General features: G+C 36.7%; 2 protein-coding genes across 15 annotated transcripts; both read left to right on the forward strand.

Moving 5' to 3' along the window:
• The first annotated feature begins 3771 nt into the window (after positions 1-3771).
• LOC112292002 (uncharacterized) lies at positions 3772-8995 on the forward strand. Of its 14 annotated transcripts, none has more exons than XM_073536891.2 (7): positions 3772-4330; positions 4461-4498; positions 4688-4830; positions 5174-5334; positions 6104-6305; positions 6520-7759; positions 8752-8995. In XM_073536891.2, the coding sequence occupies exons 1-4, from the start codon at positions 4314-4316 to the stop codon at positions 5306-5308; spliced, it is 333 nt and encodes a 110-aa protein (XP_073392992.1). In that variant the 5' UTR covers positions 3772-4313; the 3' UTR covers positions 5309-5334; positions 6104-6305; positions 6520-7759; positions 8752-8995. The 14 variants fall into 14 exon arrangements, 8 of the variants coding, with proteins under 8 accessions (XP_073392992.1, XP_073392982.1, XP_073393000.1 ...); XM_073536881.2 differs by having other exon boundaries at positions 3775-4330; positions 5454-6305; XM_073536899.2 differs by having other exon boundaries at positions 3794-4330; positions 4688-4826.
• Positions 8996-13253: 4258 nt separating this feature from the next.
• Positions 13254-16680, forward strand: LOC112283737 (uncharacterized). The gene is made up of 6 exons (XM_024522812.3): positions 13254-13468; positions 14128-14164; positions 14768-14848; positions 15501-15702; positions 15795-16056; positions 16237-16680. The coding sequence occupies exons 1-6, from the start codon at positions 13415-13417 to the stop codon at positions 16462-16464; spliced, it is 864 nt and encodes a 287-aa protein (XP_024378580.3). The 5' UTR covers positions 13254-13414; the 3' UTR covers positions 16465-16680.
• The last annotated feature ends 473 nt before the right edge of the window (positions 16681-17153 follow it).

Genomic DNA, 17153 nt, shown 5'->3' on the forward strand with positions numbered 1-17153 from the left:
AGCAATAAATGAAAATTTGAGAATCAATAAGAAATAAGTTGGGATAGCTATAAATGTATTATAGAGATTCTTACAAAATTATTGAGAAAAATTATTATAGAAGAAGATCTTATAGCAAGGAATTCTACATTAAAGTTAAAAAAGGAAGTTGTATAATCAGATTTTTTTTTTTTTTTTTTTTTTTTTTTTTTTTTTTAAATCTATAGGCACAATTCTTTTAAAATTTCTTCATATTTTTTCCAATTAGAATATTAAAATATATACGAAATTTGAAGTTGAGTTAATAATTGATAAAAAATTATAATTTTTAAAATTAATTACTTATTTATATATTTATTTATGATTGTTAGGATTTTATTAGGATTTTTTTGGATTTACTTAAAAGAATTCTTCTATTACCAAATATCTAGTGCATTTTCAAAAAAAACTTTGTATAATTCAATATTACCAAATTTAGAAAGAATCTACTTTCAATATAATAAACATACTACCAATTTAGTGATAAGTAAATGGATTATTTTATTAGATTTTGATTTTTTTTAAATAAAATAAATAATAATTCGAACCTTGATTTTAAAAAGAAATTTTATTTGTTTAACTTATGTAGAACAAAAAAGTAGTGATTAACATATAGAAGAAAAAAAACGTTAGTCCATACATTTACATTCATTGTATACTACACTCATCTTTCACAAACTTTTGATCGATTATTATAGCCTACCAAGATTGTGACAATAGTCTTATCCTTGAGTTTGTATTGTTGTTTTTTGGAAATATGGATGTATGCATAGGCATTGAAAATTACTAAGTGAGAGACTAAAAATCTGATGCCATAGAGTTTTTTTAAAAAGAATAATTCTTTTGAAAACTTTAGTACTAGATCAATTCTTTAAGTAGTTAGATGCATGGATTATCTCATTTTAAAGGTGAGTTAGAATTTTTGGTGCAATAAAAATACTTTGAGCCATTTCAATAAGCATTTTGCTTTTATTTTGTGAATGTTATTTTATTGAAGAGTTAAGCAGTAGTAAATTATTATTGAATATTATTTTGATCAAGAAAGATTATAAATATTCTAAAGAAGTTCTTGCTTCTTCTATTTGAATAAATGGCTACAATAGAAAAGTTGAGTTTATTTTCAATGTATCTTTTGAAGTACTAAAATCAAGAAAGGGTCTTGTTTTTGTAAGTGATAAAGTAGACCTAAGTATATTGGCTGAAATTATTGACGAATATAATAAAGCACATGCTCTAAGTAAGGGAAGTTATTGGAAGAGTGTTAGAGAAGTTGAAATGAATGAGTTAAAGCTAGCAAGATAAATACATAAATTAAGACTTTGAAATGGCAATGTAATAGTACTTACTAATAGCATAAGATTTACAAAAACTAGAAATGTATTGTAGTAGAGGCATTTTTGAAATAAGATTATGTATCAAAATTTGATATAATTTTTGTAGTTGGACTGACCAAGTTATCAATGCCAAAAGATTTTTAGAAACTTGGATGTTGTTGATAAGAACTTGTTGATAGAAATTGTAAAGACAGTCTGAGAGAAGGATCTTAGATTTGGATTTAGTTTGTAAAGTGAATTAAATAGATCTTAAAAGTCTTTAAAAACAATATCAAAAAAATTATGAAGATTAATGATATATTAGAATTTTAAAAATAAACACAATTATATATCCATCATCAATCAATTTTCCAATCAAGAGCAAATTGCTCTTGATAAACAATAAATAAAAAATATTAGAGACTCATTTATTATTGAAGGGATGAACATGACCAACTTTGACAATTAGAAGTTTTAATCTTCCTTATGTAGTGACATTAATCATAATTAAAGAGTATAAGAAATTGAGAGCAATGTTTATGCTAATTGATAAAGTGAGATCTAATACTATAATTGATGATCTAAGAAGAGTCTTTAATGTATGAAAGCATGGCAATTATGTTTACCTCATGTGTATTGCTACTATTGCTATACAAAGCATCGTCTTCTAAGACATTAGAAATCTATTTATTTGCAATGTAGCTTTGTTGTTTGAATTAAAGCTTTGAGTTAATGCTCTAAACTTCTTAGAGTTGTACAAGTACAAGATAACAAAACTAAAAGTGAATCTTTTTAATTTAGCAATCAACTTCATTATGACCATAGCAATTATAGTGTGAATATTGAAGAATAGTAAATGAACCAATATGGCATTTTATAGTTGTATTTATTGATTACTTAAACTTGTTGTAAGAAAGATAGGCAATAAGTGGCTTGTATTTGGTTAACACTATTAAAGATTTTTTTTGTTGATATTACTTTTTAGAAGAGATGTTTTATTTGTATAAATTTTATAAAGTATGAATATATTAGATTGAGGTTATTTTTAATAATAGTACCATGTGTGGCCTTAAATGATATCTAATCCATTAAGAATAATTTACACAAGGAGATTATCTTCAGCATCTTTATCAATATTTGCTATTTAAATAATAATTTCTTTAATTTAGAGAAGATATTCTTTTACAATTATGCATGTAGTCATTATAAAAAAAGATTATCCATTACAAATATCAACTTACCTCAATATTGCTAAAGACTCAATTTTTTTTTTGAACTTGAGCCAAAGAACAAACAAATTGGTTCTAAATTATTTAACAATAAAAACAATCTTTTTAGAAATTGTGAAAGTGATGATCATATTGGCTTTGTCTACTTTCTTTTGCACTATTTGTACCTTGATAGTGGTAGCAATAGCAATTGTGGCAATAGCAATTATCACAACTTGGTTAAAAAAAGCTCCATTGGAAATAGAGCTTGATCCATTATATTTAAAAGATAAGCTTATTGATGATGCAATAAGCATGCTAATGTCCTCAACATTATTAGCACATAAGATTTGTTCTACTATGAAAGACCAAATGGGATAGTTCTTAATTCCTACTAGCTTGCTACTCTTATAAAAGTTAAACTTAGCAAGATCCATGGTAGAATATAAAGTCTTCACATTGTGCATCTAGCTTTGGTACCAATAAGAATAAAATGTGACTCTTTATTATCTGTATTAACAAAGTCAAGTTGAAAACTCATAAGTCTCATGAATTTAAAAAAGATAAGAGATTAATTTTAATTAATCTTAACAAATTTGTAAAAGAAATTTTGATTACAATGTATCTTGGTATTTGGTGAAGTTGTGTCATCAATACAATTTAGTCATAATAGAAAATATGAAAATTAATTTTAATAAAAACAAAGAAGCAAAAATTGTAACTTTTCCACACTTTGTGGCTTATGTTTGGCACTTGAATCCCATACCAAAGCACTGGCATTCATGTGACTTCAGGAAGTTCAGAACACTACAGGAGGCATTGGAGTTTGTGGCACGTAACTGATCGAGGTTGGGCTACTTAGGTATGTGAGATGTGTCGTTTTTTTAGTTGCGTTCAGCTTACTGATCAATCGTCATCTTCTTGTAATGAGGCTGGGATCTTTCGCAGACCCGCTTCTTCTTTGTTTTTTTTTAAAAGTTGAGGTCCCAAGGGCTTCGTGAAGATATCTGCCTGTTGTTCGAGGGTCGGCTCGTAGGTGACTTTGATGCTGTTGTCTTGGTGTTTTTCCCAAATGAAATGGTGATCGAGTTCTATGTACTTTGTCCTGTTGTGCATTGCTGGATTGCATACGAGCTTAATACTACTCAAGTTATTGCACAACAAGGGTGTCGGTCCGCTATTTTTGAGCTGTAGTTCCTTGAGCAATTGTCGATAGTTTGAGATATTTTGTGCAGCTTCGGAGAGGACTTGATATTCGGCTTCAGTCGAGGACAGGGATAGCGTGGGTTGCAACTTGCTTGATCAGGCAATTGGGGTCGATCCTAGCTTGTACAAGATTCTAGAGGACGACTTGAGTGAATCTGCGTGGCCTGCCCAATCTGCATCCGCGTATGTGAGTAGGTCCCCTCGATCCTTTGCTGGGCAGAATGTGCCAAAGTCTAGAGTTCCCTTTAGGTACCTGAGAACATTCTTTGCAGCTACTAGGTGTGCCATCTGTAGTTTTTGCATAGAATGGGATAGACGTTCCATCAACATATTGAATGTCCCATCTACTGATGGTGACATATAGCAGATTTACAGCTATGAGACTTTGGTAAATTTTGGGATCTACAGCTGAAGTGTTAGTTTCCTTGGTGAGCTTGAGTTGGGGTTCATGGATATATCTAGTGGTTTACAATATGTGAGATTGAATCTTTCTAGCAGCTTTGTGATGTATTTTTGTTGATGAAAATAGATCTCTTGCTTGTAATAGTGTAATTCTACCCCTAGATACATGCGAGCATCTCCCAGGTCAGTCATCTCGATCTCTGACATCATCTTTACTTTGAGCTTTTGAATGTTCTGTTTGACATTTCCTGTGATTATGATATCATCAACGTAGAGTAATATGATAATATATTTCTCGTTTTTGATGGAGAAGGACATGTTTGGATCTTCTTGACTCCTGTGAAGGCCCAGGTTAGTTAAATATGTATCTATTCTTCCGTATCACGCTCTTGGAGCCTGTTTAAGGCCACATAGAGCCTTTTCCAGCTTGCATACCTTCCCGATGCTTCCTGATTCCTCAAACCCTGGTGGTATTGTCATGTATATCTCCTAAGAATTTTTTTCGTTTAATAAGGTTCTTTTAACATCGAGATGTTGTAGTTTCTAGTGTCTTCTGGCTGCTAGGGCTATCAAGCATCGAATGTGGATCATCGAACTACTGGAGCAAATGTTTTGAAATAATCCAAGCCATCTTCCTGTTCGAAACCTCGTGCGACGATTCGTGCTTTCAGTTTTTCAGGTTTGTCTGTGGTTCCTAATTTGGTTTTAAATATCCATTTGGCTAAGATGGGTGTGCGCCCAGCGAGTAAATCCACAAGTTTCTATGTTTGTTTTTTTCGAATGGAATGTATCTCCTGGTTTATTGCGTCTCTCTAGCCTGGTGTCTGAATTGCATCGTTGTAGCTTTGAGGCTTTAAATCCAGTTCTGCCGCAAAAGTAAAATTGTTGCGGTAGTATCTTGAGCTTGTTTTTCTATTCCTGATTAGATACCTGCGAGGTGGTTGTGCTACGGTTTCTATTTGTTGTGATACGTCGATGTATGGTTCCAATTTGGGCTACTTTTGGGTGTCGTATGTGAGCGGGTAGTTATTGCTTCTGTCGGGGTTCGGCGGCGATATCGGTGGAGCAGAAGTTCTGCGGTGCGACCTCGGAGTCGGGACTCATTGCGGTGATGTCGGCAAGTTTACTATTTTTGGAATAAGGCTGCAGTCTGTGTTATGATTGGGATTGAATACAGGTTGACCCAGGTGAGGTTCTATGATTTCTCAGCTGTCCAGTTCTGTCGGGACTTGGGGCATTCGTTCAGCAGGTAGGATCTGCGATCCGGGTCCTAGGAGTGAGTCGCTGGTCGCTGTCTGTTTAGCAGGTTCGATCTGCGATGGGGTTTGGGGAAGACGAAAGTTTTGCTTGGGGTAGAGTGCTTGGTGTGAGCATGCCCGTACCCAACTTTTGTCTCATCGAAGACGACGTCCCTGCTTAGACGGATTTTCCTGTGAGCAGGATCAAACACCTTGTAAAGTTTACTTTCTGTGTTGTATCCCAAGAAGAAGCACCTAATCGTCTTGCTTTCCAATTCCGTCCTCTGTTCTTTTGGGACATGAAGGTATGCCAGTGGAGCCAAGATCTTAAGGAAATATACTCTAGGTTTAATTCTAGTGTACCATTCTTTAGGTTTTACCCGGTAATTAGCACAAGTGGGGCTCAAGTTGATGAGGAGGTTTGCTATATTGACTAATTCAGTCCATAGAAAGCCTGGACAATTGCTGGTGGCGGCCATTGATCTGGCCCTTTTTATGATTGTTCGATTCTTGCGTTTGCTGAGGAGTGCGAGCCATTGTGAGCTCACGTTTGATCCCGTAAGTTCTGAGGTATGCAGTAAAATCTGTTGATAAGTATTCCCCTCCTCTGTCCGTCCTGAGGCAGAGGGTTTTCATGTTTGTTTCTTTTTCTACTCTTGTTCTGAATTCCTTCAATTTTGTCAAGGTTTCTAATTTGTGTTTCATAAAGTATAACCAGGTTTTACGGGAGTAATCATTCGCAAAAGCAACATAATATTGTGAACCACTCAGTGATGGAGTTCTAATAGGTCCGACTAAGTCTTAATGAATAAGTTGCAGTAGCTTGTTTGAGCGATGCGAAGATGATTTTGGGAAGCGCTCCCGATGCTGGCGGCCAGCAAAGCAATCGTGACATATCTCCTTTGTGATTAGAAGTTGAAGTAAGCCCCGTACTCTCCCTGCTGATGATAAATGTTGAAGTCCTGCGTAGTGGAGGTGTCTAAACCGCTCATGCCACAGCTGTGCTGCATTTTTTGATGTAACCACGTTACATAATTCTTCTATTTGTTTGTCAGCAAATCTGGAGAGGCCATTTGAGACTTCTCTATTATTAACTGCTAATACCGTTTTTTTTGTGTCGTTTCTTTGGACTAGGCAGCGTTTGTCTGTGAACAAGATGATGTGTCCAGTATCTGCCGAAGCTCCAACAGACATCAGATTTTGCTTTAACGCAGGAACACATAAAACGTTGCTCAAATTTATTGTTCCAGAATGTGTGGCAGCACTGGATGAGCCTATGGCATCGACTCGATGAGATTTGTCATCTGCCGTTTTGACACTCTTATCCAAGTGTCGTTGTTCTATAACATAAAACTTCCCTCTCTCTTTTCTAAAATGGTGACTAGCGCCTGAATCCATGTACCAATTCTGGTTATGATAGTTGATAAGATTGGCTTCTGCTGATAATTCTGCTTGATCAACATAACCATCACCTTTGACATAGTAGGCTGTACTAAAATCCTGGCTATTAGAGTCGGCGGGATCTTTATGTTGGGACACGGCTCCTATCAGGTTGTCTCCCACCGACATCGTTATTCCAGACTGCGCCCTTTGCTTTGAGTCTCTGTCGGACCTCTGTGGACTGTATCCCTCCTATAGTCGCCGGAAACTGGCTCGGGGGATTCTTTGTCTCTACGAGTACCCAGAGATTCTCACGTTTGAGAACCGTCTTCACCTTGAGGCTCCACACATTGTAGTTCTGTGGACCAAGTAACTTGTTGGTTTCTCCTACCTCGCAGTTTGAGGTCTTTTCTCACCTTGAGGCTCCACACGTTGTAGTTCTGTGGACCAAGTAACTTGTTGGTTTCTCCTACCTCGCAGTTTGAGGTCTTTTCTCTAGCGTCTGCCATTGCTAGTGAACTAGCTATCGGTTATGAGAGCTTTCTATTTCGTGTCTGCTCTGTACTCTAGTACAAGGGAGCAGTGCTCACCTTGGCAACTAACTACCAAAGAGCGTTTCGCTCTGATACCATGTTGACATCTGCACTCGTAACATACTCTGTGTACTCAACAGTGAAAGAGGGAGTTGTATTTGATATCAAAGGTGTATATATGCATTACAGGCTTGGGGCTCTGAGCAAGACTATTGGGTGAGGTGATACTAATTTAAGTATCATGACGTGTCAGGATGACGTCATCAAGGAAGGTGCTGGATTGATTCACCAACATGGGAGTAGGGCGCAACCATCAATTGATGAGTACAAAAAAGGAAGTCTCAGCAACAAGGAAGAGATGCATACCCTGGGATCACGATAAAGATCACTGAGATTTTCGAAACCAATCTTATGTGCAACATCGCCAGCTTGGTCTATTTGTTCCATCGTTCCCTCCAAAGGTCTGTTCTCAAACTTTTCACCATTTCTGTAGTGACCACCTTCAAAAAAATTGATTTGAGATTTTTCATGACCCCAGGCTTGGCCATGTTGCTTGCACTTAACTTGAGGATATGACAGCGCAACGTCCGCAAATGCATGAATAATCTATCATCAGCTCTTGAAATTTGGACTTCTTGAACTAGAAATGATGTACTCCAAAACTAAGACCTCTAAAGAAAATCAAGCTTCAGCAAAATAATATTCAAAAGTAAACCTCTTGTACATTTAGACAAGTTCTGTACATTATTCACAAATGAATTTCCGCAAATCTTTTACTTGACAGAATCAAGAAAGCTTATCGCAGTGCAATGTCCTTTATCTCTTTTATCTGCATCATGCATCAATGAATGAAGACGTACGCAAGAAACACCACACGGTAAGACTAGGCAAACGTTAGGCTAGGTGTGTAAGTTGAAGCTAACAGTAGACGAAATGCATTAACAGAGTCTAACGTTGAATCGGCTCCAGCTAATTTGAATCCATAAACATCTATATTGGGCAAGGAAAAAGAGGGATTGGAAAAGCATTTAGTTAAAAAACCAAAATAAAATAGACTAAACACACAGACCACAGGCAATGATTAATGAACGTGCAACTAGCTTCACAATGGTCAAAATGGATGTGGCCTGGAGCAACCACTCTAGGCAGGATTTCCTCTTGTGCTGATGCCTCTTCTTCCTCTTCTTCCTCCTCGGAAGTTTCAGATTCGCTGGTATCGGGTAACTTAGTATTCTGTCTGAAATGCCTTGATATCATCCTTCCTTAAAGATGCATTATTCTGCAATTGTAAATGCACATCGTTAGCATTTCTAAGTAGCTACATAGGAGAATAGGATGTCTCTTAAATCAACTTACAAGATAATGCTAGCATGCAAAGGCTTCAAAAGAAGCCGGTGAAAACAATTTTCCAATTCATTTCTAATCAAAATCTTCTATGTTACAATAATCCCAGGAATATTCAGGAGCTGCGAACAAAAAATCGATCAGAATCTCCACATGGTAATCACTCTTGCACGAAAGTATCTTAACACAAGTCGACCCTGAGTTTTATATCCACGGTGGTTGATAAAACCTGGAACGCATGTCATTGTCGTAAACTCATAAGACGCTACTTGCATCATGTCCTAATGGAGGGCTACACGTTGAGATCAATGATGGTGTTCAAATGAAATAATCTACACCCCAAATTAATCACATCTCCCAAGTTGTTACGATGTGTTGTTTTTGAAGCATCAAACGATTGCAAGCTTCGTTCCCACTTTGAATACCTTGCAATATTTGTATAATTTGAACACTTCTTCATTTATTACAAGTTATGCCAGGTTTATTATTATTCTGAGTTCGTAATAGTGAAGACTGGTCTATTTGAGGACGGACACAGCACGTTAGAACTAAAATATCCAGAACACAAATCATTAAGAAGAAGTTAACAAACTGCGACTAAGGTTCCTGCAAGCTTGTTAAGAAGGTTAGACTTGCTATCAGAAGGAAAACCGACAAGCCCAACTCGTGAATTTCCACTATCACGAGCTCCTCAACCTTCAGACTATGGTGGTGCCAAAATTTCCCGTAGCAACTTCGCTAGTTTTGCCTGTACGATAACGACAAATAACGATAAACCCTAAAACTCCATTACTTTTGAAGTAAAGTGCAATTCTTTTAAACCATAATATATATGAACAGAAGTATAAAATTTAATAGAATCACCACCAATAAAACACTAAATTTTAAATTTTTGACAAAACATTGTTGTATTGTAACAAAAATGATTGTAGTACAAAGGACTTTAATTAAAAATAAATTAGAAAATTTCTTAAGAAAATACAAAACTGAGGTAAGTAATAAAAATTAAAAATAAAAAAATAGTGTTAAAGTTGCCTTTACATAAATTAATTCTTTTATTTACTTCATAGGACTATAAATCAGACAAAAAGTAAATTAATAAAAATATAATTTCTATATTTTTAGATAAAAATAAAAGTATCTTTTTAAAAAACAATATAAAATATCTTAGATTGATTTTTCAAAAAGAATCGATCGTAAACTAGGGTTGAAACCAAATGTTGAGACTCAAAATTGTATGTCTACAACATGAGGAAGTTCTTTTATTATTAATCATAGAACAAAGTTAGAAAGTAGACTTGATAGGATTTCTTTAAAAATTTACTTTGAAGGATTTAGGTAGATAATGACCTTATGAGAGTTTTACAAAGTCAAGATTGTTTTGAGTGATTTTCTTTTTGTGTATTAAAAAAAGAAGGGATTTTGATAGATTTCTTGAGTTCTATAGTAAACCTACTTATGATGATTTGCATATTTGAAAATATAATTTTGTTGGATATTTTTTGTAAAATTGAATATAATTTGATAATGAATTTAAAAATAATTGAAATTTAATTAAGTTGTGATCTTACAAACTAACTTTAAAGAGGGTTTATATGATTTTCAACAAGTTGCTAATTGGATTAAAATGATTTTTTTTGTTTGCTAATAGTTGACTTAATTTTCAATATTTGTGAAAAAATTTAAGAGCAAAGGAACAATGTAAAAAGAAGGTATTGATAGTGGAAGGTAACCATCAAGATTAAAAAAACGATGACTACAAATACTTCAAAAAATCAAGAATATTTTTTTTTCCAATTTGTAAGTTTAATTTTCTTCAAATTTTGTATACTTAAAGTCAACTAATAGATTAAATAGTTGAAAAATTGAATTGTAATTAATAGTTAAAATTCTAATGATTGAGCCTTCAAATATATTATAAGTTTATTTTCTGATAGATTTGCATTTGATTAAAATCTTCTGAAATTAAAAAGGTTTATATTAGAATTTATTTATAATTTCTTAGAATTTTTTAGGATTCCATTATGATTTCTTTAGGATTGATTGCATTTTCTTCAAAGCATTATTATGGTTGATAAGAATTATTAGTAGCTTGAAGAACAAGCTAACAATGTGGCCTACAAGTAGAAAACTTGCCTTGTAAGTTAAGGCATATGTCTTACAAAGTCAACACATATTAGAAGTCCTATACAACATCACCAAGTAGCTCCTAATTAGATAGTATATATAGAAGCAAGAATAAAGCCCTCTTCATTCTTGTCAACTTTTTTCTTACTTCTAGTCTAGATTTGAGAGTCTCCAGTTTTCTTGTCTTTTGGCAATAGCCATTCCACTTTTCTTTTAATATACATACTACTTTATTGCTATTTTATCACTTTTCTTTTAACATAGACTTTACAAATTTATACATCTTCTTCCAATTCATGTCCTTCATACTTACTTAGGTTTTTAAAGATTGCAAAGAAGGAATTTTAAAATATCTTATGTATTGTTTTTGGATTATAAATCCAACTTTAAGATAAAATCAATTTGTTCCACAACTAGATGCCTATTACATTCTTATATTAATTTTTATATAATACAACAACATAAAGTGAAATTACTTAATTAAATTAAAATATTATTGTATTGTAACATAGCTATTGGATAGAAGAAAAATGAAAGAATTATATTATAGTAAAAATTATTTTTAAATATAGTAGAAAATTACTTTAAAAATATAAATAAAAGTTAGAAAGGTGTTAAAATAATTTAGTATTAATACCATCTTTTGAAAAAAAATTAAAAAATAAAAGATTTATTTTTTACTTTGCAGGATCATAAATAAGATAAAATAAAGTAGATTAGCAAAAATATTATCATATGCATCTTTAGATAAAAGTAAAAAGTAGCTTTTAACAAAAATTACCTAAAAAAATTTAGATTGATTTTCAAAGAAGATTAATTTTCAAAGAAGGTTGATTAAGAACTAAAGTTGAAACCAAACTTTGAGGCACAAAATTGCATATCTATGTCAAATGTGACAATCTTTTGTTGATTAAAGAATAAGATTGGAGAGCTTTGCAAATTTATGGTTTTTTTGAATGACTTTATTTTTTGTAGGAAAAAAAAATAGTTATATTTTAATAGATTGTGTGAGTTTTATAAGAGATCTATGGATGAGATTTTTTGAATTTGTGAACATAGTTGTGTTGGATTTGTGTTGTGAAATTGAACTCAACTAAATGTTTAAATTAAAAGTAATTAAGATTCAAGTGAGTTAGAATCTTAGCAATTAGATTTTGAAGATCAGTGAAGGTTTTTATAATTAGATTAATCTTTTTGTGTACTAGTGATTGATTTAGTTTTTTTAAAATTTATGCAAAATTTAAAAATAAGCTAATAGTTAAAAGAGAAATATTGACATTGAAAGGTTTACATTGAGGTTAGAAAAGGAGGATGATCAACACCTAAGTAGATTAAGAGCATTTCTTCCTAATCTGTAAGTTTAATTCTCTTCAAACTTTGTATGCTTGTTTTTAACTAGTAAGTTGAAATGCATGAAAAATTTGAATCAAGATCAATTATTAAAGTAAAAATTATTGAAATTTAATTTTTATTCTAAATTTTAATTAGAATTTGATTAAGATTCAATTAAGATTTTTGTAGAGTTTTTATGATTTCATTATAATTTCTTCAAGATTTATTATTATTTTTTTAAGGATTTTTTAAATATTTCTTTAAGATTTAATTGCAATTTTTTTAAAGGATTGTTTAAGGTTTATTTGAAATTTAATATAGTGCAATAGGATTTTTAGGTGGTTCCAAATTGCCATGAGAGTGTTTTTAAACACATTGTGCATTGTTTTCTTTGGATTGTAAATCCAACTTCAAAATTATATTAAATCCTATGAAAATCAAATGCCAAGTGCATTTCTACCTAATTTTCACACAACATGACAATGCACATGAATGAATCTATCAATTGACTTTAAAAAGACCAAAATGGTGAGCAATCGCTGCATTCTTTAGAGTTGTTGCCATCTACATTCACAATAAATTTCATCAACAATCTTTACTTCCATTCATTTCACATCTTGGCTTATAGGTTAGATATAGAAATATTATGCAAAACCCCTCCATAAGACCCTCCTTCACACTCACACAAGCTTAAAAAAACCAACTTGATTCATCCTATATACGTCCTCAACCAAACTCATGGAGATTATTGTTTGTCAACTTAAAATTGATGGTAACTCAGTTCACAAACAACTTCAAACAAAACAAAAAAAAGGGGAAAAAAAAAAGGGAAAAAAAAAAGTATCAAATTCACAAGTGTAGTAAATCTGAGTCACATTGGAAAATAACTGCTCGATTCATAACTCTAATCCACAAACTTGTAGGTATAGGTTGAGGGTCCAGAAACAGGGGGGGACCTCTTGAGCAAGCACCCCCAACGAAATACCTTTCGACGATCGTCCATGCGTCGTCCACTCCGTCGGCGGTAATTCCATTACGACGAACGACGTCGGTCCCACGTTCCGTCCAGCATAGCGTTCTCCGTCGACGATTACCAGGTCGGCCCTTTTGCAAAGCCTCGGGTCTCTGTCTCTCTGTCTTTCTCTCTCACTCTGCGCAATTCATTGGTCTGTCTCGCAACGCAATGGAGTGAGGCCCGTCGCGAAGCTCCCGATCGCGTCACTCGCGAGCCTTCTCTGCAGCATTACTGCACTTCACATTCACAAGGCCAGGGACGGGGATTATCTGTTGCTGCGAGGGAGCTTTGGAGCAACATGTCCAAAGGGTATCACAGTCTCGGCGACGAGATTGTTTCTGGATCTGTGCCGGTACGTGACTCCTTTTCCCAAATTAGGGCAGGTGTTTAAATCATTGCTCCTTGATTGGCTTTAGGTTTGGCTTAAATTGAGGTTCGGTTGCTCTCAATGAATGCTATGTGACACTTAGTTTTTCACTACCGTCGGGGAGCATTAACAGAGAGTGGTGGCGACACTGCGGGAGTGTGTGTAATAATGTTTTGGTAACCTTGAGTTGGCTTCAATAGCGAGCGAATAGGGCAGATCGTGGATAGTTTTGAGAAGATTTGGATTTAATGAGGCCCGGGGGTTTCTTTTGAGGCTGGAGGGTTGTGTGAAGTCCATAATCAAGGATCAGGGTTAGTTGTATGTAACGGAAAATTTTACTGTTCTAAGGCCTCGGATCTGGCACCAGACCTTGACCAATTTCTGGGAATTGCATTGTATGAGAATGTTCAATGCGTAGCCAGAGCTGTAGTCGTCGGTTGCTAATCATCTTTTAGCTCTTCTTTTTTTTTCGTCTTAGTGACCTTTATCACCTTTTCTAGTTCCCGTTAGAGGAATTAAATTGGCCTGGATCCTATCCAATTGTAAACGACACATTTGATGAGCAATTTCTCTGAGGGATGAGAGTGGTAGATAATGACATGCTTATTATCAAGTGAACTCATCCTCTTTTCATTATTTGACAGGTGGCTGCAAGTTCGGACAGAGTGTTGCAGTTTCAAGGTGAGAAAAATATAAAAAAATAAAAGAACTTATGCTCAATCTAAAAGAAATACTTTTCAAACACTCAATTTATCTCGAGTCCTGACCCTATCCGACATCATTGAGAGTTGTGCTTATAAGCTTCTAAACTTGAACTCTTATTTAAGGAAAGAGGTATTATGTATACATGTCGTGCTTCACAATGCGCTAGAAGAGTTGGATTAAAGCTTTCATTTCTTCCACAGCCACTGCAAATTATCATAGCAACGGGAAGCGACGGGAAATAGCTTGTTTGACAGTTCGGTACTAACATGCACGCGTACCGTAACGTGCTTATCAAGTCTTTCTACGGGTGAAACAAGCGAAGATTGGAAAAGCTCCATGTTTTCGCACATAAAAGCCACATATTGAACATCTTGGATCATGTGATCCACATTTCATGAACAAAACATTGTGTAGGAACTCTAGAACTCAGAATATCCAAGCTAGATTCTCTCATGTCACAACCATATGCCCGTCTAAGTAGTAAGTATAAGTATATGAGTGACTTGTTGAGTTACTCTTGGTATACATTCGTAACATAGTAATGCGGTTGGCTTAGATTATTTTTTCCTCCTCTTGCAGAGTCAAATTTACAGACGTTTCCTCCAAGTGACACTCGGGGCAAACTCTCTGGATCCTTTCAGCCGCCTAGAGATGCCGATGGTACGCGGTTCTCAACCCCCTACACGCTCACATGCTCTTGGTGCTATTTTCTGCCATGGCAATGCAAGTTCCCAATGCAGATTGTGCTCTCTTTCAACGTCTTATTGTGGGACGAGCACCTCGAGAAGGGATGAACACGCCCACAAGAAGCTCTTGTAACTATGAAATGTCGAGAATGAGGAGTAACCTGCTGTGTACAATCGATATGGAGGATGCATGAAATAAGCGCATGTGGTAGGGTCCTCGGTGTCTTTAATTCGGTGGATAATGTTGGCATGGGTCATGAAGTTGTGAAGTAGAAGGGGGGCACTTCACCGTCATAGGTCCTGAATGGCTCCCATTCGTGTAGTACATTGCAGTTGCCGTGTTAGGAGGGACCACGGCATTCGACTCCTGCAGTGAGTCGGATTGGTAGGAACGTTGTTGGGTGAGCCGAGGCAGACAACAGCGGCGTATGTGTGGAAGCAGGAGAGAGAATGGAAACGCACGATAGTGGATGAGCGGATGGTGAGCACGCATTAGTGAGGAAGAGATGGTGAATGTGAGTATGAGAACGGTTGGGTTCGGATGTGCGTGGTGGAGTCGGTTGAGGTGGTTGCGTGAGACGTGAGTGGGGGTTGTGTTTCTGACTGCAAATTGATGGTACGAGCAGACTCGTTTTCGAATCCCGGATCTGGAAGTCAAGGGGGAGCGAACGGGTCATCAACGGGTTCGGGGTGGCAGAGTTACTTCAATGCTGTGTCGTATCGACCATACTTCAACGTGGACACTGCGGACGTGGTAGAGCGGATTCGAGATTCGTTGTTTCCGTTCAAGGGAGACTTTGTGGAGAAGACGAGCCACAATCCTGACATGTAAGGGCGAGTGGCATCTTTGGTGTGTATGTGGGTTAGGCAGTGGAGAGGGGAAGCGACGACTGATTGTGCGGACAATGGTGGGGGTGCAGGTATGGGCCATTTTGGATCTGCTCGACGCTGGTGTTCGTAACGGCGGCGCTGGGAAACTTTGCAGCATTTTTATCGGCTCAGTCTGGGTCGTGGCATTACGATGTGAACAAGGTGTCGTGGGCAGCGTTCATGTTCTATGGCTACGTGGCAGTGATACCGCTGGGGCTGTATTTTGTGCTGAAGTACTTGGGCGTTGTGTCGGGCCTGGTGCAGCTGTGGTGCCTGTACGGGTACTCGCTGTTCGTGTTCATTCCAGCCTCGGTAAGCCATCGTAGCTGACGTTTGCGTGTGGAAAGGGAGCGAGGTTGGTGGTTGATGGTTGCAATGCAACAGGATGCGAGGTGTGTTGCGTTGGGGTGTTGTGGGGGTTGGAGGCTGGAGGACGTGCAGGTGTTTGGACGGAGCTGACAAAAGCGTGGTTGATGTGTTGTGGAATGGCAGTTTCTGTGCGTGGTCCCATGGGACATCATGAGGTGGGCGGTGGTGGGAGTGGCGGCGGTGATGTCTGCTGGGTTCCTGGCGATCAACATTCGGTCACATGTGAAGACCGCGAGCGAGCGGTGGTTCCTGATAGTGACCAGCTCAGCAGCACTGCAGCTGGGGTTGGCATTGGTGGTGAAGTTGTATTTTTTCACGTATTTTTATCACGATAGCTTAGTTCACGTGTAGGTGGTAGCGTAGCAGAAGCAGTGGATGTAACGTTAGTAGAGGATTGCGGGTGGTGGATGGTGTGAGGAAGTTGGGAGGACGTGGTTGTCGGGAAGACGTGACGACGACCCCGTAGTATGGGGCGCCCGTGCAGAATGTGGTATTTATGCGCGTTCCGTTTTGGATGAGTGCGCCGCAATGCATAAATTGAGTACGCAGAGGATGCGGATGGATGCAGAGGCTGTGGATGGCGCAGGGCATTGGGTTAGTAAGGCGGAGGGGGTGCTTGTGTGGAGCACAAAGTGGTTGTGCGGCGTGGTCATGTAATTGAGATGCATGTTGGTGGAGTCGGGGATGTGGAGGGAGTTGTGGATTTGGTTTAGTGTGGGGGTGGATGGTTCATGGAGATGGTTGAACGTGCAGCTGTGAGTTGGAAAGGCATGGCAGGTGTACTGATGGCTTGGGTCAAGCGGGTGAGATAGGGATGGTGAGGTCTTGGGAGGAAGACGGTTGTGGACCCATGCAAGGAGTTGGAATGCTAAGGGGCTGCGTTGCGCAGGAAAACTAATGGCATGCTTCTGGGTGCATGTCTTGATCATGGGTTTTGTGTGCACACAGGGCAGGAGTTGTGAGATTCATGAGTAGAGAGGTTGTGATTGTATTGGTTGGTCGCAATGAATTGAAATGTTGGAGTTTAATGTTTGGAAGTA

Source organism: Physcomitrium patens, chromosome 1, assembly GCF_059467195.1.
Source record: "Physcomitrium patens ecotype Gransden chromosome 1, ASM5946719v1, whole genome shotgun sequence".
In the NCBI taxonomy this organism is placed as follows: Eukaryota; Viridiplantae; Streptophyta; class Bryopsida; order Funariales; family Funariaceae; genus Physcomitrium; species Physcomitrium patens.